The sequence below is a fragment of the Dipodomys merriami genome, unplaced genomic scaffold, assembly GCF_024711535.1.
Source record: "Dipodomys merriami isolate MVZ:Mamm:240054 unplaced genomic scaffold, mDipMer1.0.p SCAF_2, whole genome shotgun sequence".
Lineage (NCBI taxonomy): Eukaryota > Metazoa > Chordata > Mammalia > Rodentia > Heteromyidae > Dipodomys > Dipodomys merriami.
Window position 1 is genome coordinate 29,899,376 of NW_027203381.1, and position 27,756 is coordinate 29,927,131.

General features: G+C 40.2%; 1 protein-coding gene across 3 annotated transcripts in view; it reads right to left on the minus strand.

Moving 5' to 3' along the window:
• The window catches only part of Mapre2 (microtubule associated protein RP/EB family member 2), a 152,741-nt gene extending 125,200 nt beyond the window's left edge, over positions 1–27,541 (minus strand). Inside the window, exons 1-2 of one of the 3 annotated variants that reach the window (XM_070029338.1) lie at positions 27,481–27,541; positions 1,051–1,112 (exon numbers count right to left, since the gene is read on the minus strand). Coding sequence is in view for 1 of the 3 variants with exons in the window: in XM_070029336.1 (XP_069885437.1) it covers positions 1,051–1,112; positions 26,001–26,024 (86 nt within the window). In the remaining 2 variants the exon portion in view is untranslated. Of the gene's footprint in view, positions 1–1,050; positions 1,113–19,092; positions 19,111–26,000; positions 26,102–27,480 lie in introns of those variants that run through there. The other 2 variants (XM_070029336.1, XM_070029337.1) reach the window with 2 other exon arrangements.
• Between the last annotated feature and the right edge of the window lie 215 nt (positions 27,542–27,756).

The following is a 27,756-nucleotide window of genomic DNA, read 5'->3' on the forward strand; positions in this document are numbered from 1 at the left end:
GGTACACATAAGGGTTCAATATACCAATTGCTCTTGGCTTAATATCATGAAAACATATTTGAAAAAATTGGTAGTACATATTAAGGCAATTTAACAAGGCTTCTCTTCTACAGAAGAAGAACTGCAGATTCCTCTTCTCAAATAAACTACTTAACAATAACCATTGCCTCGAGCATTTCCTACAATGAGACACCAACACATATTAGCAGATTAAATTAGCATATTGGAGCCTTGATACTCACCAAAACTGCCTGTAAAACTATTATTTAAAAGCGAAAATTCTAATTCTAAAATTCAAAACAAAAGAAGAAAATTCACAATGATATAAACATCATATACACATGATCTCTTTTAAAAATTAAAAATGTTTTGGAGGAAAAAGAGTGGAACTAAAGATTGTTCAAGCACATTTGATGAAATCTAGGAGGTTGCAGGGAGAGCAGACTCTGAACAATAATAGTTCAGAGTTCTGAACATATCTCTCAATGGCTTTCTAAAGGTTGCCATCTGGTGGCATTGTGGTTAATTGTTCCTTTGTTCTATAGAGCTCCTAGAGGTGAGCCTGGAATATGTTATTAGAGATTCAGGGTACCAATGGGAACTCACTGAAGGTTCAAAATGATTACTTCTCAAAAATAACCTGAAAAAAATGGAGCTTTCTAGGACTTTGTCATTGCCACAAGAAATTCATTTCTCTCTCACACTTTCTCTTCTCCCACCCCTCAACAGAATGGCTATCTTGCCTTTTAACAATAACAGGTATAAGTCATTTATTTACAAATAACTAGAAATGTCATGATCCTCTTGACCATATTGATAATCTTGATACCCCTCTATTTGTCACCAATAAGATCTCCAAAATGAAATTTTAATTGGCATTACCATTTTTAGAGGAATTTCTAATTACAGCTAGTTAGCCTGTAGTACACTTGAGAAGTAGAATATAATGGAATATTTAAAATAAAGCTGCTACAAAGGTAGTAGTGCTGCTTAGTTCAATATAATCTGTAAACAAGGAGTCATGGAAAGTAATATATATTTAAACCTTACCTTGAGCATCCAGTCACCCTCCCTGGCTGTCGAGATAAATTGTTCCTCTGGGAAATGGGACCCTGAGACAGGAGGAAGGGGAAGGGAAGGGGAAAGGAAGGGAAGCAAGGAGAGAGAGAAAAAAAAACCCACATTGAATACATTTAATATAATGACAACACAGAAGCATAATTATGATTTAATTCATTGGGTGTGACCAGCAATGGGAAAGAAAATTAAAGAAAAAAATATACTCAATGTCAGTAGGTGTGTGTGGGGGGGGAGGGGGCTTTGGGCTGAACCTAATACCAAGGCTCAAGGCTGGGACTGAAACACTTGAGCTATATCTTTTGCAGATTTGTATGCCTGGGCTAGCTTTGAACTACAATTTTCAGATTTTAGCCTACTGAGCCGCTAGGATTATAGGCATGAGTTACCAGTCCCTGTCAGCTGATTTTCTCATATGAGAATGATTAAGTTACCAGATAACAATAGAATTATGACCTATTAGATCAATTCCTAGCTTGGTTGATTTGCTATAATTTGTGAAGGCTTAGTATAATGTCAGTATGTATAGATGTGTGTGTGTATATATATAACATATATGTATATATGTATATGTGTATATATATATATATATATGTCACCTCTCACCTCCCACCCTGCATAGGCTGATAGCATATGTATTAGCACAGGAAGCAGTGCCTCCAGTGGGGTAGCAAATGCTCACAGTAGTTAAGGGTGTTGACTTCTCCAAATGTAGGCTAATTTGCAGGGGTTTATTTTGCTTGTTTGTTTTTGTAGTGTTGGAGTTGGACTCAGGAGGGCCTCATGCTTGCTAAGCAAGCTGTCTTCTACTTCAGCCACAGTCTCAGGCCTTTTGGCTTTAATTTTTTTAGATAAGTTCTCACTAATGTTTTGTCTGGTCTAGCCTCAGAATCTGCTCATTTATCTCCATCTCTGAGTAGCTGGGATTACAGATATAAGCCACCATGTCCAGCCCTAAATTGCAGGTTTGATATTTAGTGTTAATACAGGTTTAATTTATTACAGACATTTTTTGACAAAATGAGCATTATAAACAATGCAGGAATCCAACTTCAAAATATATACCCAGCAAGCAGAAATTTCCTTACTTTATATGAATAATTTATTTTTCTCCAAAATATGTTCTGACTAAATGACAAAGTCTCTAGATCTAATTCTAGAGAGTTAGAAATGCATAAGCTTTAGGGCCCAGCTGGGAGAGAGAAATAGAATCTGGAAGGCTGTTTATGGCTCAACCAGGTGCTAAGAATGACGAGGCACATAGATGCACATGTCTTACCTACTTTTTGCACCACCCTAAGGAATGCCTTAGAAATGATCCCTCCTTCAGAGTGCTGTAGTTCATGACTATAATACTAGTGACTTAGGACAGAGATTGGGAGGATCACTGCTGGTGGCTAGTACAAGCAGAACGTCCATGAGATTCCATCTCAGTAGAAGGAAGCTAAACATGGTGGCACACATCTCTCATCCCAGCAACAATGGGGAGCCTAAACACAGGCAGATCTCCATCCCAGCAAATACCTGTGCGAGAAATGAGACTCAGTCTTAAAAAGTAATCAATGAAAAACAGAGCTATAGCTCTGTGGTAGAATGCCTGCCTAGCAAGTATGAGACCCTGGGTTCAACAACCCCAGGATCACCACACACACATAAAGCCTTCTCTCACCTTCCATCTGAACCCTCACCCTGCACCTTGCTCCTCTCTAGCTTCTGACTATGGCCATTTGAGAAATGCCTTTGGTGCTTATTTGAAATCAACTATATTAAAATAACACATTTCTAGCAGATAGTGAGGGTGGCACTAGTAATTTTTCTTTATTAAAAGAGAATTAGGAATAGATTTTATACCTTTTGTATAAGAGAAAGACGTGATTTTTAAAAATGTTAAGTGTAAGAGACAAAAAGGAAAGGTGATAACGAATTGTTTATTTCATACAGGGTAAGCATTTTTAACGTGAACATCTGAAATCCAAAATCTTACAAATCTGAAACTCTGAGAGAGCTGACACCACAAGTAGAAATCTTCAAACCATGAAACATGGTTTCATGCACAAAAATCACTTAAAATATTGTATAAAATTACCTTTGTCTATGTATATGTTTGTATATGAAATATGAATTTCACCTTTAAGCTTAGTTCCCCTTCCTAGTTTACTATGTCTGTGAAAATATTCTAATAAGTGCTTTTTGTTTGTTTTTGCTTTTTTTTTAGTCGTTAGTGGGGCTTGAATTCGGGACCTGGGTGCTGGGTGCTGTCCCTGAGCCATTTTGCTCAAGGCTATATATAAGAGTTTCACAGACTTCTCTGCTCAGGCTGACTTGGATCCACGATCCTCAGATCTCAGCCTTCTGTGTTGGTAGGATTATAGGTGTGAGCCACCAGCACCCAGCTCTAAAAGTACTTTTAAAAACCTGAAAAGTCAAGCACTCTTAGTCCCAAGCTTTTCAAATAAAGGATCCTCAACCCATACTCTTCAAAGAATTAACAAATTATTTATTTACATGCCTGGGTTTATTTATTAACTACACAATTTAACATCACTGTCTTTAAGAACTGAACTACAATTTTAATCTTTTCCATCAGCTAGAATAGACAGGATGGATTTCTTTACATATTCATTATACTGCCAAATTTAATCTTATGGGCATCATATCATCCCATAATTTAACAACAGCTGATAAACTAAAAATCAGATTCTTAAAAAAAAATGAGTCCATTTCCATCCTTAAGTCCTCCAATCTTTCAGAAATTTTAACTAAATCAAAATAAGATTAGTTAATTTAGTTATGATATTATACAGCTATGCTATATACAAAGTACTGCTACCAGCTAGGAAGCAGGAGTAACACTTCCTAGTTAATCTACAAACCGGATAATTAGCAGTTAGATGATTCATTCTTATCTGTATACAATTGGCTTTGCTCTGTTTTCTCACAACAGAGAAATCACCAATTACCCATTGGTAATTTTTCAGCAGCTGCAAGGGACCAGTTTGGAGAAGAATGTGACCATTTATGGGACACTGTGTGTGTCAATCATTTCACATATTTTATCTAATTTGACTCTCAAAACCATCCTATTACAAATACAAAGAAACTGGCCTTCAGAACCATCTGCCCAATCCCAGGCAGCTAGGAAGTGACAGATTTTAACTGAATCTCACAGGCTCTGATAGCTGCTCTTTCTTTCCTGCCAGTACTATACCTTAAAAGCTAATCTCTCAGTGCAGATTAAAAATAACTACTGGGATCTCCTGAATCCCTTCCATTCTTGGACTTACACAAAATGACAAAGAACCTAGTACTATGAACTTTATTTATGCATTTATTTGTTTGTTTATTTTGGGGCTGGTACTGGAGCTTAAACCAAGCTCTGATCTTTGTCCCTGAGCATTTTCATTGAAGGCTAGCACTCTACACCTTGAGCCACAGTTCTATCTCCAGCTTTTGGGTTTGGAGATAATGTTTGATTGCCTTTCCTACCCAGGCTGGCTTTGAACTACAGTCCTCAGATCTCAGCCTCTTGGGTAACTAGGATTACAGGTTTGAGCCACTGACACCTGCCTTGAAAGATTAACTCTTGATACAAGCAACAACCTGGATAAACCTCCATAGAATAATATTGAATGAAGAAACCAATTCCCATAGGATACATGCTATATGATTCCATTTTTACAGCATTATATAAAAAACAGACAGAAATGGAATACTTGCTGCCATTGGTTATAAAGGGTAATGCTGAAAGGAAGTGAGCATTGGTGACAGAAACGTTCTGGTCCTTGACAATATCAATGTGGCCTTGGAGTATAATTTTCTGAGATGTTACCAGGTAATGGTGGTAGTATGGTTTTGGGTAACAAATATAGAGACTCTCCATATATTATTTCTTATAACGATGTGTTAGTGCACAATGATCTCAAAATGTAATAACTTTAAAAAAAAATCAGGAGATGAGATAGTAACTAGAATTGAGCAAGATGACTTAGTTTTAATTTTATTACCTTTTTCTAAGGAAAACAAAAGTTCCAAGGTAGTAGATAAGGAGGCAGGAACTGATTCTACTTTGTCCAAGCTCAAGAAGAAAAATGTCACTCATGACTCTAACACTCAGAAATCAATCAAGGGTGACTGCCCAGCACTGTCCAACCTTGTCTAGCTTATAATTACCACCATTTTCTACTATATTTACCTTTTCAAACTTCCATCAAAAGTCAAAATAGTGATCTAAATGCACACATCCCAAAGCACATGTGAGTTGAAAACATCAGTTTGGTACATCCTGCATTGTTTGTTTGTTTTTTTAATTTTTTGTCAGTCGTGGGGCTTGAACTCGGGGCCTGGGCACTGTCCCTGAGCTCTTCAGCTCAAGACTAGCGCTCTACCATTTGAGGCACAGCGCCACTTCTGGCTTTTTCTGCTTATGTGTTACTGAGGAATTGAACCCAGGGCCTCATGCATGCAAGGTAAGTGCTCTACCACTGAGCCACCTTCCCAGCCCCACATCCTGCATTTTTAAATCAAATATTTTATATCTTTAGGCTCATACTACTCAGGATTACCTAAAATTTCCACATCAATTAACACAGGAATCAAATTTCATTCTTTGTGGCTTTTTGTGGATAACAAATATTCTGTGTTCTAAACAAGCACACAACTGGGAACTCACAGGGTGTCCCTTCAAGTTGACTTGCACTCTTTCATCAGTCTGAGTCTTAGGCAGCTCCTTAGAAATGAGCTGTGTAAGCCAGCTGCTTTCCCTGACTTGTTTGTTGATTTTGTTTGCATTGAAAAGGCCAGATATTTTTGTTAGGATAAGAGCCCTGTCATGGTCAAACTCTTTAACAAAAAAAATCTTCTTAGGGCTGGGAAGGTGTCTCAATGGTAGAGTGCTGCCTTGCATGCATGAGGCCCTGGGTTCCATTCCTTAGCACCACATAAGCAGAAAAAGCCAGAAGTGGCTCTGTGGCTCAAGTGGGAGAGCGCTAGCCTGGAGCTGAAGAGCTGAGGGACAGGGCCCAGGCCCAGAGTTCAGGCCCTACAACTGACAAAAACAAACAAACAAACAAAAAACTTCCTTGGTTTCTTCAAGTCCAGCCACTAGAAATTCCAAATCCTCTTTCTTTGAACAAACTCAGGATTCTAGAATTCCATGTTCAAAGCACAGCATCAGGTCATCTGCCCTGGTGAAGGGCATGCCTTTGACACTTCTGCTCCTTTGCCATGACTGTACCTGGCCATAAAACTACAGAAAGATAAAAAGATATGTCAAAATTTTAAAAAATGGCTGTAGAAATATTTCCAAACATATCATTCCATTGAAAGATTTCCTTCTTTCTCCCTTGCTGTGCTGTTAGACAATAAGGCTTCTAATCTTTGCAAAGGGCAAAGCATTCTGTTCACAGAGAGCAGCCAAGCTGTTTACAGCTTTTCCAGAAAGAAAATGCTGCTGGGGTCTGAGCCTTAGTTTTTCCTCTCAGGATTTGACAGAGTTATCTATGGATGTTCAGAACAAACTGCCTCCTGAATTCCAAACTCCTCGCAGCCCTTTTGGGATACTGAATCTTTCCAGTTGGAGATCATATTCTATAATGTGGGAGGTCCAGGACTTTCGAGGAATAAAGCAGCTTATAAGCATTAACAGAAAGTCACTGGCTATTAATCCTGAGGCTGATCCTACTCAATACCAGTCTCTAGCAAGCGCCACATCAATTAGTGGTCTTGGGTTGGGCTCGTGGCCTTCCCCAGGGGCAGCTGAGGGACGCCCAGGGCCTCACTGCCAGGAAACACAGAGCACACACCAGGGAAACCAAAAACCAACAGAGACTATCTGGCAGGCAAGGGAGGTCAAGTTACACTGAATCTTGGATATTAAGTCTGGTATGACTCATTCTCCTTAAGAAAGACAAATTGCCAAATGATCCGGGTTGTATATTTAAGGACTTAAAAAAAAGTTATTAGCTGATAAAGGGATTTGGGTGGCATACATTAAGAATAGTAATGATGGTATAAACTTCTTATGGCTGTGATTTGGATTTCTATAAATATAAAAGATAATCCCCAGAAATGTCCTAAAATGATAGCTACATGAACTCAGAAATCCAGTTCTTCTAAAATCACAGTACAACCTTCCCTTCTTGGAATCCTCTTTTACTCATCTCTTGCTTCTCATGTGAACAGTGTTAAAAATAATATTGAAGATTTCCCTTTCTATTCTAGAATTAATTTTTGAAACTATTGTGCTAAAGGTGGGGACATAAAATTCTTTTTAAAACTGATGAGGTGCCCTACATGTATAAGAAATACCAGGTGCATTAATTCTGGGGAAATAGTTTCATAGTTACATGCTTACTCTTGTTTATTTTTAATAAATGAACAGGGTAATGTGCTCATGTGGTAGCTGACATTTGACTGCAGCAGAATGCTCGCTCAGTAAGCACGTACACAGAGAGGTTCCTTTACAGATTCAATTTCTGTGGTTGGGATTTAAAATTTTATGTTTGGGTCACAGTGGAAATGAAAGGCCTGCTTCCCATGTGTCCTCTCTTAGTAGTCTGTTATCCCTTGGGCCATCTAAAGAGGCAACTGAGTAACATATTACAGCTGATACCAGGACGACACTAAGGGGCTGATCACGGTAACTGGGTTGGTAGAGCACTGGGTGTTGAGGAGTGTGATGACCTCTTTCTAGAGATGGATAACCTTACACCTTGTACACTGTGAACATCCTTCCAAAGTGCATTTTACTTTCATATCTTCAGTAGGGTCTGTTAAACATATTGGTAACTGGACAGAACTTGTAGGAACGTTTAGGAATGTTCTTGGAACCTTTGTCTGCAAGTTCTCTGTTGCAGCCCAAGTGACAACATTGGACAGCATTACATTTGGCAGCTCCACTGTAGACTTTTCCTGGTGGAGAAATCCACTTCCCAAAAGGGAGCCATATCAATAACTATGTTCCTTGATGTAAAAAAAAAACATGCAGAATTCCATTCAAATGGAAGATCTCTTGAAGTTACAGAGATGTTGCTCTATTTATGTTGTCAAGGTTAAGGTAGTAAGGAGGGAAATCAATACATGATTGAAAATGCAACTGGAATACCCACCTCAAAAAGATTTCTTAAAGGTTTTTCCTTCCATTATTACATATGTCTATGCCTCTTGGTTTTGCAAAAATTATGTAAGTCAGCTCATCCAGATCCCCAAGTTGTAATTCTTTGCTACATCCTTTAGTGGTTTGTTCTGCTTGCCTTTAAGCTGTCTTTATTAGTCTTCCTTGGGAACTCTTAGGGGTACAAGTTGCAGAAACAGATCTTGAGTTGATGTTTTCAGCATTTCCTATTACCCACCCCTCACCCACTGGAAGTCTTTTCAGATATCTGTCAGCACATCTCCCACCCTCAGGAAATTGACTGCTAAGAGATAAGATTTTGTCTGTTATGGTGAGCTATGGAGAGATGCAAACCATTGCAATATATACTTTATGTGCTAACTGGGAGTGTATGCTTTAACAGCACTGGATATACTTTATCTTAGAGCACCTCATGTGTGTCAGGAACTACACTACTTGGTAGGGATTCAAAATGAATACAGATAGTCCTGCCTTTCCAACACTGTAAGCAAGTAAACCACGTCCTGTATAACTCTAGGAAATTGAGAGGATTGGGGCTCCAATCTTTCAGGTGAAGGATCTGAAGCTCACTCATAGAAAGCCCAACTAGAGATGCCCAAAACACTGACCTTCTGATTTCAAATCACATGCTTTTCTAATGCATTCATTCTGCGCCATTCTACCCTTGTACATCTCTCATGTTGGATTTGCTTTGTATATTATTACTTAAAACTGAATTCCATATCATACTATTATTTTGGCGGTAGGAGTGTCTGCACTCAGGATCATGGGCTTGCTAGATAGGCACTCAACCACTTGATCCATATTCATAGCACTTTTTTATTTTTACTTCAGCTTCTTTTCAGATAGGGTCTCACTTTTTTTTTGACAGAGCTGGCCAAGGACTGTGATATTCCTACCTATGCCTCTTGTATAGTTGGGATTACAGGTAGAAACTATCACACTTAGCTTATTTTTGTTGAACATGAGGTCCTGCTATTTTTAATGTAGTCTTGCCTTTAAACAATATCATCCTAATGTTCCACCTCCAAAGTAGGCTGGATTACAGGCATTTACCACCACCCTTGACTTTAATTTCTTAGATTATTGATGTAACAATAAGTTCTTATATTATTAGAGGACATCAAGTTCTGGTCTTCATGAAATATGTATGTGAAGCTTCAATCTCTTCATGTGTTCCACACTTTCTGAGCACCTAAGAATGACAGCAATTAGTGGGGTTTGGCAGCGCATAGCAGAAATACCAGCTAGTCATGAGACAGGCAGGAAGAATTTGAGTTTGAAGCCAGCCTAGGCAAAGTTAGCTCTAGACTCAAATCTTAGAAACAAAATATAATCAAAAGGCCTGGAGGTATGGCTCACATAGCTGAGTGCTTGCCTAGCACTAATAAGCCCTAATATGACAATAAAGAATAACAACAGTTACTTATTATCATTGGCAAATATACTACTCAGGACAGGTGCATATTTCATACATCAGTTCATCTACTTGCTTCCAATGACCTCAGGAGGGCGCTCTTTTCCATTTCTATCTTACAGAGGCAAAACTGAAAGGAAGCCTGTGACAGAGCTGGGACAAAACACATTTGTTCAACTTTGTAGTTGGAGCTCTTAGTACCACCTGTCATTTACAGGCATGTGCTCGGAGTGGAAGCTCTAGGGATGAACAAGACACAGAATTAGTAATGACAATAACCAAGGATCATAAATGCCAGGATGATGAAAAGAGAGAATGGAAGAAAACAAAAGGGAAAGACTGATGACTATTGCTTTCCTGGATAGCATGCAGAATTGAAAATCCATTTATGTGTTTTCCACTCTGATACTTGGAAGCAAAAAGGCATTTTCTTTGTCAGGTTCCTCCACAGCAATGCTCTTCAGATGATATGATTCAGTTGACAATCTTGTACAAATGTTGATTATGATTCAATAGGACCAGGGTGGAACCTAAAAGTTCTTAGGAACCACACCTTGAGTTACAAAGCACAAAATCCCTACAACAGATCTCTTTCCAAAGAAATCTGCTACTTGAGAAACTGAGATGTAGTTTCTCAGACAGGCGGCTCCCTCTACTGATCCCAAGTCAAATAAAGACATTTATACTTCAAATCTTGTTACCATCAAGGGACCAAAACTAAATAAACTAAGAGGAAAAGTCCACCCTTGTGGCACCTAATTGTTACTCTGTTTTCTTCTCCCTTCAATGATAAGATGTTCATGCAGTATTCAACATCCCTAGGGATGTACTTAATTACTTTGTAGAGAGCACTTATAACAAAACCATCCTGACGAGATGTTCTGGATCTTGTCTTTGTTTTGGTGTGTGTGCACTCATACTGGGACTTGAAGTCAGGGCCTCAGAGTCTTGCTTAACTTTTTAAGGTTGGTGCTCTAGGTGCTCAAGGCTGGTGCTCTACCACATGAGCCTCACCTCTAGGTCTAGATTTCTGCTGGTTCACTGGAGATGAAAATATCAGGGATTTTTCTGCTTGGGCCAGTGTTGAAGATTAAGATTACGTGTGTGAGCTACCAGCATCTGCCTAGATTTTGTAATACTCTGAGCATCTTTAATAAAACCTTGACTGCTTGATCTGAGTCAGCAGAAGCTACATCTACACCCAGTGTACTTTAGAGATTGGACAGTCAAATGACTTTAAAACAACAACAACAACTTGGCATTCTTGTTTCTACAACTGTACAGTGTACTTGGACAATCACTCTGACTAAAAGTGTGAGGTTCAAAGTAACTTTTGAGATGACCTTAACTTTCCAGCCACATTTCCAAACAACATACTCATCATGACCTTTCTTGGCAATACCAGGAGTTTCAAACTAAGAGAAAAAATGTGACTATGAATGTCAGAATATCCATATCTCTCATCTGAGGTAGGCTGTGACCCCAATACTATTGTTTACTTCATTTAAAAAACCTTATACCTCTTTCCATGGACAATATGAGGTAGTTGGAAGTTAAGATGCTGTCACTCAGTATTTTTATGGGCTACAAGCTCTTTTGAGAACTACCCTCAAAAGGTAATAAAAAGTGATAATCAACAGGTGATAAGCCAACTATCATTTGTAAGCAACTCTGCTGTAAAGAGCATTGGGACCAGCAGTAAAATTCCCTGGGTTTGTGGCTTTCCCAATTATGTGACCTGGGCCTTATCTTTTAAACTCTAGGCTCTGGCTTTTTATGGTTTTCTGTAAAGCTTGTCTACTTAGCAAGTTGTTGCTGTATATAAAAATTCTTTTGCAATTGTAAATTTCTACACAAATGGGCAACACTGCAATTCATCATCACTATTAAATAACTGAATGTGAGCACATCTGCTTGGGCATCTGCTTGGATCAGAATGTGACAGGGTCAGGAAGTAATAAAATGGAATCAACTCTAGGCAAAAAATGGGAGGGAATTCCTACATTGAGAGGGATATTGTAGATGTGGCCTTGATAAAAGAGGCCCCAATGAATCTCTGGAGTACAACCCTCCCTGGCTTTTCTCTATGTGCTTCAGAGCCAGGAAGAAGCTCAAATAATACACTGAACACTAGCAAAAGCAAATCATGGCCAGGTGCCAGTGGCTCATGTCTGTAATCCTAGATGCTCTGGAGGCTAGATCTGAGGATCATGGTTGAAGCCAGCCCAGGCAGAAAACTCTGTGAGACTCTTACCTCCAATGAATCAGCAAAAAGCCAGAAGTGGAGGTATGGTTCAAGTGAAAGAACACCAGTCTTGTGTGGAAAAGCCAAGTGAGTGCACAAGGCCCTGAGTTCAAGCCCCAGTACTGGCACATGTGCACACACACACACACACACACACACACACATATACACACATCATAAACTTATAACATGACTGTAGTAAGCTACTGTGTCATTTTAGTAGGAAAATCTCCATGGCTGAGATTTTCAGTTAGAAAAAAATAAGATTGTGAGATGACCCTATGTGGTATAAAAATGAATGGACCATATAGTTCAGAGAACTGTGCACTAACTTTATGAGATCTTCTCTGTTGGAACACAGTGATTATGCCAGACATTCAAATCAGGTAGAACACAACTACTTCTAATCATCCCTACCAGAAAAGTGTCATAGGGTTGTGTCACTACAGTTCAGAGTGCAGCCTGGGCAGGGTAAGGTTTTCCTTATCATAAATCTTTCTTTGAGCACCACTGGGCATGAAGTTTCAGGTTGTGAAGACACAAAAGAAGCAATGACTCTCACCTCTCTTTGGTCACAACTGTTGGTTGGGACTTTTCTATATTTACTAGAACTCAACTCCAGCCTTAAAAAGGCTAACAGAGAAGCCTTGTCCTAATTGTCACTCCCCATGTTTAAAATTGATTGTCTTCTTATTCTCCTTCAATCTACCGCCTTTAGACTCTATCAGAGACAAGCAATTGAGAGGAACTGGAGATCATGTATGCATTTCCATCCATACATTTTGAGGTAGCACAATACAACTTGTTGCTGGACCTGTCCTGATTTTTCCTTGTCTACAACAGGATATAAGAGATGGCTTCTTTCTTTCTCAGCCCAGATGACTAATGGAGAAAGGACCCAATGTTAACTACCACCACGTGGACAGGAAAGTGTGAACTCTAGGAAGTGTTGCAGCAGATGCTTTTAAAGAACGTTTCTGCTCTGCCAGAAGTTGCACTGTTTTGGGATTTTGAGAAGCTATAATGGCATTCTCCATATGTTGAGGGAAATGGACATTTAAGCTTGCCAGTGCCTCTGCCTATTCTCATTTAGCTAAATAATTCACAGTGCAAATGGATCATTAGAACTATATATTTTCCCTATGCATCAGAAGTTATTTATGGCTTCTCCAAAGAAAAACATACAGCTCACATTCATTTCCCATTCCGTTTGGTTCTATCAACAATTAATAACAACTTTCTGGAGCACTTGAGGTGTTCTGTAGGGAAGACAATATAAAGGCATGATAACCTCACTTTACTGATAATACTGGAAGCCATAAATGGGAGCTGTGTAGTCTTGAATTGCACTTCATGTACAATGGAAACAAGAATCAGGGTAAGAGTTCAAATGGTCTTTAAGAATTGGCAATAAGAATGGTGGTGTGCCTCACTTGGAAAATGCTGAAGGTCATTACTTAGAGTTAAGTGATGAATTATGAATCAAAGAAGATAGGAACAGCCATTCTGGTCTTTCCTCCTGTTTTCTTCTGAATGCTCTTTCTCTTTGGCAATCTCTTCTCTAGTTTTCCTTATTTCCTGATACTTTTGGTGCTTGAACTTTTTCCTAATCTCTGGAGCTTCTGCTTAGGATCAATAATAGCAAATACTTAGTTTTGTTTTTGTTCTGGTCCTAGGGTTTGAACTTGGGGCCTGAATGCTGTCCCTGAGTTTCTTTGGCTCAAGACTAGCACTTTACCCCTGAGCCACAGCTCCATTTCTGGCATTTTCTGCTTATGTGGTGCTGAGGAATTGAACCAGGGCTTCATGCATGTGAGGTAAGCACTCTACCACTAAGCCACATTCCCAGCCCTGGCCTTTTATTTGAGTGGGGGGGTAGTTTATTGGATATAAGCGTCTCATAGACTTTCCTTCCTGGGCTGGCTTTGAACTGTGACCCCCAGATCCAAGCCTCCTGAGCACCTGGGATTACAGGCATGAGCAGCTGGTGCCTGGCCTGGTGTTGCATGCATTTTTCAGATAAAGAAATAAAGGTATCCAGGCACCAGTGGCTTACACCTGTAATCCTAGCTACTCAGGATGCTGAGATCTGAGAATCACGGTTCAAAGCCAGCTCAGGCAGGAAAGTCCATGAGACTCTTATCTCCAATTAACCATGAGAAAACCGGAAGTGGTGGTAGAGTGCTCACTTTGAGCTGAAGCGCTCAGGGACATTGCCCAGGCCCAGAGTTCAAGCCCCACAACTGACAAAAAAAAAAAAAAAAAAAAAAAAAGAAAGAAAAGAAAGGTACAAAGTATCAACTGAAGTCAGAATATATTATTAGTAGGTTAATAGTTAACAGGGTAGTAACCAAACCCAATACTATTATCCCTTCTTTAAGATTTAAACTTAAACTTACCAAATGTGAAAACATACATTCCCCCCCCACACACAAGAAAATCCACACAGCTTTTAGATTCCACAAGTAACCCTTAATCCAGCACTCATTTCACAAGAATATATTGTTAAAATTCTTTTTCAGTTGGGATGGGCCACCAACCCATGGGCAAACATGACTCAACTGAAGCTTGGCTCAGTATTGCAGGGCATGGAGCACCATAATTGTTCTACCCTCCCTGCCTGGCTCACTTGCGTCAAATTGCCCAACAAGGTTCTCTCGAAAGGTGTTCAGATGACTTTTACAAACTCCACCCAAAGTCCCATGTCTGGGCAAATTACCATGAATACTATGATCACAGACATTCAGATAAAACAGTACAGGGTCAGGAGAAAGACAATTTATTATATAAAAGAGGTGCACTTTATCTGAATCCATAATTTGGCCAGAGTAGGCATCCATGGCAAAGGGCAAGTACAGTGGTAGACTCTAAAACAGGGAAAGAGGGAGACACACTCTTGAATATAATTCTACTCCTTTCAGTCTTGCAGTCTGTGTGGCTTATTGTAAGAGTTGTTGGTAAGCAGTACCAGGAGCCTCAAGTTCCTTTCACATGAGACAAACAATAGCCCTGCTGGACAGACATTTCTTGTTTCTGGGCACGACCTGATTCCAAAGCTCTAACCAGCCTCTAACTAAAACAGGAACTAAGGGCACAGCCTCCCTCCCTCTCTCGCATAGCCTGTCCCTGAGTTCACAAAACATTCTTTCCACAACAAAAAAGTAAGCTCCCTATAGTTCAGTTCTTGTTAAATTGTAATGTCAGTTTAGAAACATCAGTGGAGGAGTACCTGCACATTTGACTGCCTAGAATTTTACAATAAACATCTGGGGTAAAGATCCCGAAGGAGATCATCAGGATGGGTTGCTTTGAATATAGGCCTGGATGAAATTTGTCACAGATGAAAGAAAAGTCATAAGTGTGTGGGGGGAGGTGTGTTCATATCCTGAGACTTAATAGATATGAAATGTGTTGCTGTTGCTTTCTTTAAAAAATGAAAATGTGAGCTACCTATTGATTCAAGAAATAAACAACCTAACATCTCTCAGAACTAGAAGCTGCTTCAAGACTTTCCACCATTTATCTTGACTAGTATCTACTAATGATTCCTTCTCCTCTTAGAAAACCATTATTTCTACATCCCTTCTCTAAACGTTTACCCAAACCTGCCATCTGATCAACCTCTACACCACACCTAAAGTAGGATACCTCCCAGGGATATTGGTATTTAACAGGGATTAACATTTAAGCAGAAGGGATAAAGTTCTAGCAGTGATGTTCACAAGTTATTCTCAGAGAAGCATTTTTCCACCAAGCATATTTTCCACAGTAAAGGCAGCAACAAAAATGCATACTTTGACAAAATGCTACTGAAGTGCCCCCATTTCCCAGCACCCAAGATGACTCTCACTTTCAATTCACCTTCAAAACAGTCCTGTCAGAACATGAAGAAATAATTCCCCAAACCCAACTGTCACTTGTGCAAGCACCATGCAAGGTCTAGGGTGTGGAGATGAGTAGGGTACATTACAACTTTCAACCAACTGGTAAAGATCAAACCAACACATGCCACCTACCCAACTCCATCAGGATAAGTGAACTATTTATTGTTAGTAGGCAAGGAAATAGTCAGGAAGGTAAAGAAAGGTTTCTCAGAGCCCAGTTTCTATATTTATAAGAGGCTTCCTCCATCATGTTCATGTCACTGGCCAGTAGGCCATACTTTTTGAGTAGCATGTACTCAGAAGAATCAATACCAGAGATCAGATCCAGACTGAGCTTGAATTACCCAGGGAAAGGCATCCCAGGTTATCGAAGACCCAGACAGAGTCAACACTAGAAACATTCTGCTGGATACAGGAAACCAGGAAGTGCTAAAAAATATTAAGGGAACATTTTAGGAAGAATATTGCTGAATGTAAATACAAACAAGAATGCTCTATGTAAAAATAAGAATAGTTGTACTGGAATGTTAAGATTAGCCCTCCCTCACCTTTTTCAAACTAGCACTTGTGAATAAACCTGTTTATTACAATCAGATACATGAGTTTATCCTCTGGGTGCTGATGGGAAAAATTCTATCCTGAGGTGTTTTTCTTTTCTTTTCTTAAAATAAAATGATCGTGTAGTCACTTTCAATTTGTATGATTAGATAAGATACAAAGCTTCTTGACTATAATTATATAATGTGATTATGATGACTACCTAAACAGGGGTTCTTTGAAGGAATGTTCTATTTTTAAATTCTTCCTTGTACTATGTTTTTAATCTCTGTCTCAATGAAGAAACAGAGCGGAGTAAAAATACTGAAGTATATTCCTATAATCCATGAATAAGCTTTTCCTTAGAGAGCATACAGAAGTGATTATACAGTTGTGACAGATTATACAATTGTGCACAGTTGCATGAACACACACACACACACACACACACACACACACACACACAGTCTTGATGACTGATAAGGACAACATTGTATGGTGCCTTGGAGAATGTCATTGCTCCCCAGACATGGGAAGAACTTGAAATTTCTGGGGTGCAGAAGGGAGAATCTATGGTCGACAAATTTTCCATGCCTGGGAAATATTTGATTTTGTTTGTTTTGTAATGTCTGGTTCCAATCCAAGGCCTCATCCATGCTACGCAAAGTATTTTACCACTGGGCCACATACCTAGTTCCTGCCCCATAATTCGATTCCCAAGGCACAGACACCCTTGTTAAGATGAACATCACTGGTGGGAATGTAAACTTGTTCAACCACTCTGGAAAGCAGTATGGAGGTTCCTCAAAACACTAAACATAGAGCTTCCCTATGACCCAGCAATCCCACTCCTGGGCATTTACCCAAATGATCACAAACCAGCCTGCACTAAAACCACTATCACAACCACATTCAATGAAGCATTATTTACTGTAGCTAAGATATGGAATCAACCCAGATGTCCCTCAGTGGATGAATGGTTCAAGAAACTGTGGTATATATATATGTACAATGGAATTCTATGCTTCCATCAGAAAGAATGACATTGCCCCATTTGTAAAGAAATGGAAAAACTGAAACAGTTATACTAAGCAAAGTTAGCTAGACCCAAAGAAACATAGGCTGTATGGTTTCCCTCAGTGTAATAACTAGGATATGTCTAAGATATTCTTAAAAGAGGATCACAATAGCTCAATAGCTATGTGCATATGACCATATGAAATGATGCTTTTTGAAGTGAACTCCAAAAAATGGAAACAAGAGCTTTTTCGGGGGTACTGTTTGTAGTTATTTCTTTTTTCTTTTTCCCTTGGTTTATTTCGTGTTGTCACTGTTTTTTTTTTAATTTTTGTATCCTTTGTCTTCTATATAAGTTTATCTGATTTGGGGAAAGGAAGGAGAATCACAGAAATGGTGGCACAAAGGTAAACCAGTGCAGCAGTGATACTCACTAAATATTACATTGGAAACAAACTTTACAACTTGGGGGGAGTGGGGACAGGATAGGAAAAAGTGGGAGAAAATGAGGGAGGGGATAACACTGTTCAAAAACAAATGGACTCATTACCCAACTTATGTAACTATAACCCCTCTGCATATCATGTTTACAATAAAATTTAAATTAAAAAATAAAATAAAAGATATACAAGCAAGTGAAAGATAATCATAAAACAAATATCATTGGACTTTTTTTTGCTAATGTTGCAAATACTGTGATTTAATTCTATTGCAAATAAAAGACATAAGGAAAAAAAGATGAACATCACCTTTCTTCCATATTAGGCAAATTGCAGAAACCTTTATCCTGTGACTATTTAAGATGCCAGCACACTGTGAAGCAGATCACTAAACATTTGTTTAGTGTAGGACAATACACACATTATCTGACTTGATCTGGACAAGTATCCTGAAAGGCAACAACTATGCTGCCTCTATTTGATACATGAGAAAATCCAGTTTAAATAATTGTTAGTGAAAGATCCTAAGTAATACCTCTGAAATCACCAGGATAGCTTAGAACCAGTCTGAAGCTCTAGGCCGTTTAACGACCTTGCTCAAATTCCTAGATTCTTTCCATAACAGTCAATCATGGCTTTTGAATTCAAAAACTTCACTCCCATTTCCCTGCCTGTCATTTTCAAAAGCCACTGGAAGATTAAAAAGCAATAAAAGTAAGTTCTGAGGTCATTCTTTCTGAGTTCAAAAACTCTTCTTCCATTTCCCTGCCTGCTTGTCATTTTAGGTGGCCCAAACTAGATAATCTTTGCCTAGTTTTAGAATTTCCTAGAAGTACAAGCATATAAATATGAGGCCCTGATCTGTAAATATTCCAATGTAACTTGCAATATATGAAAGAAAGAAGCATAAAGATTTGCTGGAGGTCTGAGGTGCACAAAGTATACTCTACCTAATTTATAGGCTACTAATTAAGGACAACCCAGAATGCTATTTATTTATTTTTCTTTTATAAAAATTGCTATTATAAAGGTGATATATACAGAGGGATCACAGTTACATAAGTGAGATAATGAGTATATTTCTTTTTGGGCAAGGTCACCTCTTCCCTCACTCTCTCCCAGTTTTCAGGATGCTATTTATAACAGTCTGTCAAGTTGGTCCATAAGTTTCTTTCATAACTACATTTATATCATTTTTTCCCAGATAGGCTTCATAAAACATTATGAATGGTCATTTTAGCTGGGTGTGGTGACCCAGGTCTATAATTCTAGCTACCAGGGATGCTGAGATCACAAGGATTATGGTTTGAAGCCAAAAAAAAAATATTCACAGTGGTACATACCTTTCATCCCAGTTATTTGGGAAGTACACAAGGTTCATGCTGGTCTGGACATAAATGCAAGGCCCTATTTGAAAAATAACAGCAAAAAGGCTTAGAACACAGCTCAAATGGTAGAGCATCTGCCTGGAAAGCACAAAGCCCTGAGTTCAAACTCCAGTACTGTAAAAAAAAAAAAGTTCATTTTGAATCTTCATATGGATAAAATAGAAATACAATGTTGCCTATGTTGAGGATACTTGATTAAAGAAAATTCTTTCTTTAGATGTTAGTAGAGACTGTCTATTAGGGAGTATGTCCTAAAATAATAAAAAAGATTTAATGTATGGAGAAGTGAATCCTCTGGTTTAATGCTTCTTAAACTTTACTGTATAAATTAATGACCTAGGAGTCTTTTGTGACAGTGAAGACTTTGTTAGAAATTTTAGAGTATAGACCCAGATTTTTCTTTTTTACCCTCAGGACTGGGGAGTGAACCTAGGGCCTTACATATGGTAGGCAAGCACTACCCCTGAGATATGACTACAGCCTGTCCAAATTTTACATGTGAAGACATGTGATGTTAATAGGAATAGGATGCAGTTGGGTAGCAATGTACCATTACATTCACTTGGACTTGCTCTTGGATATATAACACAGCATTGGAATGGTTAGTGGAGTTTTATGTTAGCCTCACTTGAGCTAACAATTTACCTATGGAAATATCTATTGTACTAAAAGATTTGTGAAAAAACTTCAAATATACCTGAAAAAATGAAAAGACTGCTAATTTTCTAGTTCTGGCCTTATTATCTATTGCCCTTTAAAATTAAACAAGTTGGACAGAAAACTTCAGCTTAAAACACAATTGGCTTCATTTATCCAGAAAGTAAAGGCAGCTCAGAAATTTTACAATTCAAGAAATGTAACCTGAGATCAGATATTCTACATTTCAGCAAAGATAGCCATTTTGAGACTGTATGCTTACAAATAGTCACTAAACTGAGTGAAAATGATAAAAAAAAAATCCCCCCAACAACAACAACAAAAATAAGGTGGGAATATAGCTAAAAGATAATTTTAGCTAACAGTTGAAAGGTAAGCAATCAACAATTTTGAATTCCCTGTTTTAATAAGAAAAATTCAGTAAGTCAAATTATTTAATAAGTTTAGGAACTAATTTGGAGAGAATTCCTAGCAGTATAAGTCTGGCATAGTTTATATTAAACACCATCTATTTGGTAGGTATATAAGAGCTAGATTAGGAAGGAGCACAGTTAACTGAATGTGGTCTGGTTCCTTTACCAATCAGCACAGGTGTGATTCACTCTTCCTTTTCCATCAATTATGTCACAGGGAATGCTAGTTGGTTATGTTGCCTTGGGAGTCAGTAATTTATGTGCAATTATAATCAATAGTCCTAGGATGGAACTAAACACATATAAGACCACTTTTAGAAATGACTTAGCTAACAATTTATAATACTAATGTGTGTTTCCTAAAGTGAGGAAAGAAACTCTTTATGGGTGTTTTCAGTCTATAAAGCGGAAGTGGCTTCATTCTGGAAGGGGAAAAGAGGACCACAGATAACAAGGTTATTCTGCTAGACTACATGAAACTCATTTGCATGCAGACTCATTGCACACTCATTTGCAGTCATCCATGGCAGTAACAAGCCATGTAAAAGGAGATTTTATTAACAGAAAAAAGTTTTATACGTGGCAGTACTTACAACAAAAGTCTGAAACAAGTTCCCATCAATGTAGTTGTATGCTTAGATATTCCTGCTAGAATCTTAATTAATAGTAATCCTTAGAGCCTTGAGCAGAAGATAAACTCATTTGAATTTCTTGATCAGAATCTGATCAACTTTTGGATATGGAAATTCTAAAGCAAATTGTGCTATAAAGTCAGCCTTTAGCAGTGTGAGCAATTCTATTTGGATATGCTTACTATTTATTTTTAATGGATACTTTAAAAGAAAGTGCTATGCTCCAAAGCAACAAGTGTTTACATGTTTTAAGTGTATAAAGTGATAGATTCCGCCTTCACGAACTGACACAGGTGAATTTCTCATGGTTTGGAGAGAAAGAAAGTTCCCAGTGCTGAACAGCAAAGGCAGGTTCATAGTAGAATCATGCTTAATATCTCCTAGAGCTCTGGAAACAATAGCTAGTTAGTACTACACTATTTGGGAACAGTTGACCTTATCACTAAAATGTATTATTTAGGAAGGTGTGTTTTTGTAAAATAAAAACATGCACAAGAATTACATGCTAAAGGACTCTCTTCCATGTTTAGTGATTAGTTAACCTATGCTTGATAATAAATTTTGTTTACCTACTCTACAGGGAAAAATGTTGGAAAAAAAGATGAAGGCTTTAAGTGAGCAAATGCTCACTTTAAATTGGTGTATATTGAAGTCAGGTGCTGGTGCTCATACTTGTAATCCTAGCTACTAAGAAGGCTGATATTTGAGGACTGAGCTTTGGACATACATACCCAAACAACTCTTCTCTCCAATTAACCAGCAAAAAGCAGGAAATGGAGTTGTTGTTCAAGTGACAGAGTGCCAGCTCTTAGAGTAAAAATCCTAAGCAAGGGTGCAAGACCAAGCTGGGTGCAAGTGGTTCATATTTGGAATCCTAGCTACTCAGGAGGCTAAGATCTGAGGACTGCAGTTAGAAGTCAGCCTAGACAGGAAAGTCCATGAAACTCTTATCTCCAATAAACTACTTAGAAAAAGCTGGAAGTGGTGCTGTGGCATAAGTGGTAGAATGCTAGCCTTGAGCACAGAGGCTCAGGGACAGCGTCCAGGCTCTGAGTTCAAGCCCCAGGACTGGGGGAAAAAAAGTACAAAACCTTGAGTTCAAGCCCAGTACAGGTTTGCATGCACACACACACACACACACACACACACACACACACACACACACACACACACACACACACACACACACACACAAAATCCCATAAATTGGAGATGCAGAGTTCGAGCAAACTCAAGGTCTGCAAATTTTTTCCACAAGTATTCAGAAAATATTTTAGGCCTGTGGACCTTGGTACAACTATTCTGCTTTGCTAAGGTGCACAGAAGCAGCCACAGATAGGTATGATTCCAGTCCAACAAAACATTATTTTGGACCCATAAATTAAAATTTCCTATGATTTTCAAAGATCCTTAGTTTTCTTTGATTTTTTTCAGTTATTAAAAATCAATCACTAGTCACTCTGTGTGAGTGTGAGAGAGAAAGAGAGAGAGACACTTCGATTTAAACTCAGGATCTTATACTTGCTAGGCAGGCATTCTACCACTGGAGCCAGGTTTCCAATCATTTTTTGTTTTTGCTGTGTTTTGAAAAGGGTCTTGTATTTGAATTTTTAATACTTCTCAAATGTTATAAATTTGGAGGAAAAAAAAAACAACAACACACCCCAAACCAAACAACTAGAGTGGTTTAGAAGTACTCTATGTTTTATGGTTATCCCAAATTAAGAATAAGTTTCTTTTACTATTTTATGTTTTTTTTTTTTTTTTTTTTTTTTGTTTTTTTTTTGGTCCGGTCATGGGGCATGAACTCTGGGCCTGGGCGCTGTCCCTCAGCTCTTTAGCTCAAGGCTAGCACTCTACGACTTGAGCCACAGCGCCACTTCCGGTTTTTTTCTTTTTGCTTATGTGGTGCTGAGGAATCGAACCCAGGGCCTCAGGCATGCAAGGCAAGCACTCTACCACTAAGCCACGTTCCCAGCCCCCTCTTTTACTATTTTATGGTGCTGGGTTTTGAACCAAGGCCCTCATGCATGCCCTCATGTAAGTTTAGTGCCTTACAACAGACCCCTCAGATCGTTAAATGTCTCAGTTATTCCTGATGTGAATTTTGCAAGAGATTTAGATTATTCTTTGGGGCTCCAATAGATGAATGAGGCAAGGAGTGCTTGCCATGAGTAGCATGTGCTTTGAGAGAGACATTCAAGCGTGTGTTGGAGACTTCTGAATGAAGATGCTAGGTAGGGAATTTAAGCTTCACTGAATGCTGGGAATAATCTATAAGGGCCCCTAAAAATGAGACCGTTTATGTTTCTATGACTTGGGAAAGATGTAAAATACTACTTTGGTTACTTAGATAGCAAGCTAAAGATGGTTCAGATTGTCTGGGGTTGGCATGGCTAGGTTAAGGATCAAGACAGCTAGAGCAGGATGGGCATAGATATGATCTGATCTTTTCTAGCCTAAGTGTCTGGGTCAGATGCTACCAAACTTCTATGATGTAACAGATACTGGAAAAGTCAACAACCCAGTGTTCTGGCTCTGGCATTGCCACCATGGATATACTTGTGCTATTTAGATTATTGGAATATCATTTGCCCACCATGCTTAGGTCCAGAAACATGAATAAGACTAAGGAGTTCTATAAAGTTTGAGTAACTAGACTGAGTGGTTTTCATTTGTTCTCAAAAACTTCAAAAAAAAAAAATGAGAGGACACTCTTCCTCTCAATAACCCCTTTTTATTCTTGTAAACATTCAAGAGTTAGGCTCATACCATCCTCTGATTTAAAAAAGTTCAATAATGCATTTATCTCGCTAGTCCTATTTTTTCTAGACTACATTTCAGTCTTTCAATGCCAAAATGGAATCACAATTTTAGAAGGACATCCCAAAATTTTAGAAAAAAGCATATACATGATTTTGCCCTTTGGAAGTTTTTATTACTATTTATTTTTGTTGTGATCTGCCAAAATGCACATCCAGCTTCTTACTTTTAAATATGCTGGATATTGGAATATATTTTCTCACTTTCTTTATCTATTGTTTTATTTATTATGGTCCTGGGAATTCCCAGGACGTTGTACATTCTGGGTAAGTGCTTTACCATTGTGCTATAATAAAAAAAAAATCCCACATGTACTATTTTTAATCAGAACAGTTCATAGAGGGCAATAAAAACTATTAACCGATTATAAAATATCTCCTGGATTAAACAATTACCTTAAAGCATTTGCATAGATAAATGCCTTTTATATAATGAGGAGTAGGAAAGTAAACTTGTATGAGATGAATCTTTGAAAAAGTGTGCTTAAACATCATAATAGTTATGTTCAAAATGCTAAAGTTCTTTTTGTGTAAGTTAAATGCAATTAAACAAATTACCTATCATTTTTCAGTACTTCAGAATTGTAACAGCTGAATGTTAGCTTCTACATACCTGAAAGGTCTGTTAATAAAACAGAATGTCCTTAAGAGGCTTTGTCTTCCCATGTTCTCCCCACCTTCTGATAAACTTCAGTACAACTGAGTAATGTTTATGGCAGGAAGGGTCTTGTGCACTTTACTATGGGCACTGCAGACACAAGGCCCTTAGGAGATAGAATTCCAAGTAGGGTAAATAAATGCTGCAGTACAGGTACAGAACAAGTTCAGAAGCTGCCCACATTGAGAGCTTGTTAAACACCAGACATTGTTCATCTCTTTAAAGAAACAGAAGCTGGAAAAGACAGCAATTGGGCAATTGTAGACCAGAACAATGGTGATATAAAGCATCTGTACAATAAAATAAAATTTAAAAAAGAAAAAGGAAAAAGAAAGCAAAATGAAAAGAGGAAGCAGAACAGAAACTGAAAGTAATAGCAACAAAAATAGAAAAAATAAATTTACTCAATGGCATGCATCTGCAAATGAGTTATCTTACAGTCATCCTTGGGGTATGAATATACCAAGCAAAATAGCAAACAAAAATTTCATATGAAATGTTACATGACTCCATTTCTATTTAAATAGCTCTTTTAACTCATCTTTAAATGTATAAGCAAACAGTATCTGACTTTTTGTATTCAAATTGTATGCATAGCAAAATTCTCTGTTCTACTTCACAAAACCCAAATCAGCTTAGACTTTCTCAGTAGTTTTATTAAATATGCTTGTCACCATGAAAATCGCATGACGTCTAGTTGGCTTGTTTCTCTTCTAACAGCAGCAAGCATTATAGGAAATAGGTAGAGTGTAGGAAATAGGTAGGGTGTGGGAAAAGGCACAGCTCTTCCAAGCAGACAGATCCTGATTAGATATTAAAATGTGCTTTCAAAAGACTGGTGCCTGTGTGTGTCAATAAGGTACTCGCTATTACTTCCTATTCACAGGGCTCGATTTGGAGTGCAGCCTGCTGACTCACCAGGCAGCTCCAAGTATGCTTCTGCTGGGTTTCCCTGCTGCCTGCTAAACATGAATCAGCACAGGAAAAAAGTCTCCCTTAACAACAGTGCTGAAGTCAAGATCGGATGGGGGAACTCCATCTTCCCAACCACCAGACTCTAGGCAGGGAAGGGGAAGAGATGTGGTAGGTATCACTACCAGCTAGGCTACCAGAGGACAGACAGTCCAGTCCCATGCCCAGGCTGTTAGTCATGAGCACATCCCAGTTTCAGTGTCATTTTGCTCACCCACTCAAGTAGTTATCTGGTCCAGCAACGCCTGTTGGTGGGGCCACTGAACTCTTTGAATAATAGAATTAACTGAAGCTTTTTTTTTTAAATTACCCAGTTGCCACCATACCTCCCCTACTCCAAACAACAATCTTTAACCGTTTTGGGGATATGAAGTAGATTGCAGGAAATTGCACATCTTCCCAGGTGACTCTGGAACACAGTTTGGGGTGGGAAAAAAAGCATTGCTTTTCCCCATGCATGGAAAACTTATCCAGTAAGCTTTCCTCAGGTCCACCTGATAGACTCTCGAGATGTATAAACATTCAGTCCCAACTGGTGGTAGTTTGGCAGAAAAGAATGACAGCAAAGTAAGGGAGCATTTCCAGGAAGAACTCTGACCACACACTGTCCATTCCTCCCTCCTCTTGGAAAACAAAACCAAACAAAACACCCTTAGCAATCGAGGTCCCAAGACAGGAATACCACGTGTAAGAAGAATCCTCTGATTACCTTTTGATCTCGGATTTGTTTCATCCTGCAATGTTCCGACAAGTTGTGAACCGCGGTTCCTTCCAGACTATAAAGTGCTGCTCTGACCACGGTCGAGACGTTACTACAAGCTTCACCTACTCGCCCAGAACCTCCGCCTCGCAGCCTGGCCCCGGGGCAGATACTATGCTAATTAAGAAAGTGCTTCCGACTTAGTAAGGGCGGGTGCAAGTTTGAACACTTAACCCTTGGTTTTACAGTCTCCCCAGTGGTGCATTTAGTGACTTCCTCTTGCCTAGTGGGCCTGGACCACTTTCTTTTTCTTTCTTTATTGGGGGTGGGGGGCAGGATGGGCAAGGACAGTAGATGGAGAAGACTGGATAGTTGGGTGGCATCTGGGTGGGGGACGGGGGGAGGCCGGGTCCGCTGGCGCAGAGGTGAAGGGAGGGGAACGTTGGGAATATTAATCACTTCACGCGCTGCTGGGCTGGCGAGGACGAGCCGGAGGGGACGAGAGGTTAAGACAAAGACTCCTCCAGATCAAATGGCTACAAAGCCCCCTTTCTTCGACGTTGCAGTTCCGCCTCGGGCACTGGACTAGCAAAAACGCCTCAAAAGCCGTGATCAAACTCGTCCTTACGAGCAGCTGAAAGTCTCCAGGTTCAGAGGGGGCGGGTCGTTCAGGACCCCCCTCCCCCCCCCACACACACCTCCTTTGGGTCTTTGTGGGACTTCTGGGTTGGCGAGGGTAGTGGGAAGAATCTCTACCCACCCCGAGTGCAGGGTGGCTGAGAAGCACAGGCCCTGAGCGCAGGGTGCTCCACCTGAGCGCGCATTCACCGTCCGCTCGCTTTCCCACCCACCAGACTCCAGAGGCGGCCCTGGAAGTGGAGGGAAGTGGGAAGGGAAGCGGAGGGGGCGGTACGTGAGAGCCCCGAGTTCCAGGAGGTGCCCGCGGGCTGAGCGCGCCACACACTTCCTGCTCTGCCTGCCCCGAGCGCGCAGCGTCTGCGCCCCGGGCTCCAGCCCCGCGGGTGCGCCAGGACCCCCCGCACCTGCCAGACCCCCTCCCCTCCCCTCTCTCTCTCCGATCCCAACTCCCCCCCTCTCCTAGTTGGCCTCAGCCTTCACCCCCTCCGCCGGTCCACACGGCTTCTGCCAGCGTGGCAACCCCAACTCCCTCCCCTTTCTCGGGGTGCGCGACGCCGGGGGCTCCGAAGGAGAGATGCTGCTGCCCGCAGGCGGAGCGCGGCGGGGTGCACACCTCGTAGGAGGGTGTGGGTGCAGGGGAGGGGGGGAATCTGCGGCGTGGACGCCCCCATAACTTCTGGTTGGGCAAGAGAGAATCCCGCCCCCGGTTCGGTTGGCTCCCCGACCCGCAGTTCTGCAAACCCGGCGGCGGGAGGAGGTGCCGGCCAAAGCGGAGCCGGGGAGGGATTCAAGCCAAGGAAGGGTGTTGGGGTGCGCCCGGGCGGGACCGCTTTCAATGCACTGGGCTCACCTGCTCCGGGGCGCCGGTCCGCGGGCTCCGCTGACAGCTGGGGGCTTTGTTTTCTCCACCCCCTGGCCGGCCGCGCTCCGCCCCCGCGGGCGCACGTGACGCGCCGTCTGCCACCGCCGCTCCGCGCGCCGTCCACTCCGGAGAGCCGGCCGGGCGCCGCCTCTTCCCGGGGCGGGGGGGGGGGGGGCGGCTGGGGGTGCAGGTGGAGACCCCAGTGGTAGTGGTGGGGGGGGGAGTGGCAGGTCCCAGGTGACCCGCAGGGGATCCACTGGTCCC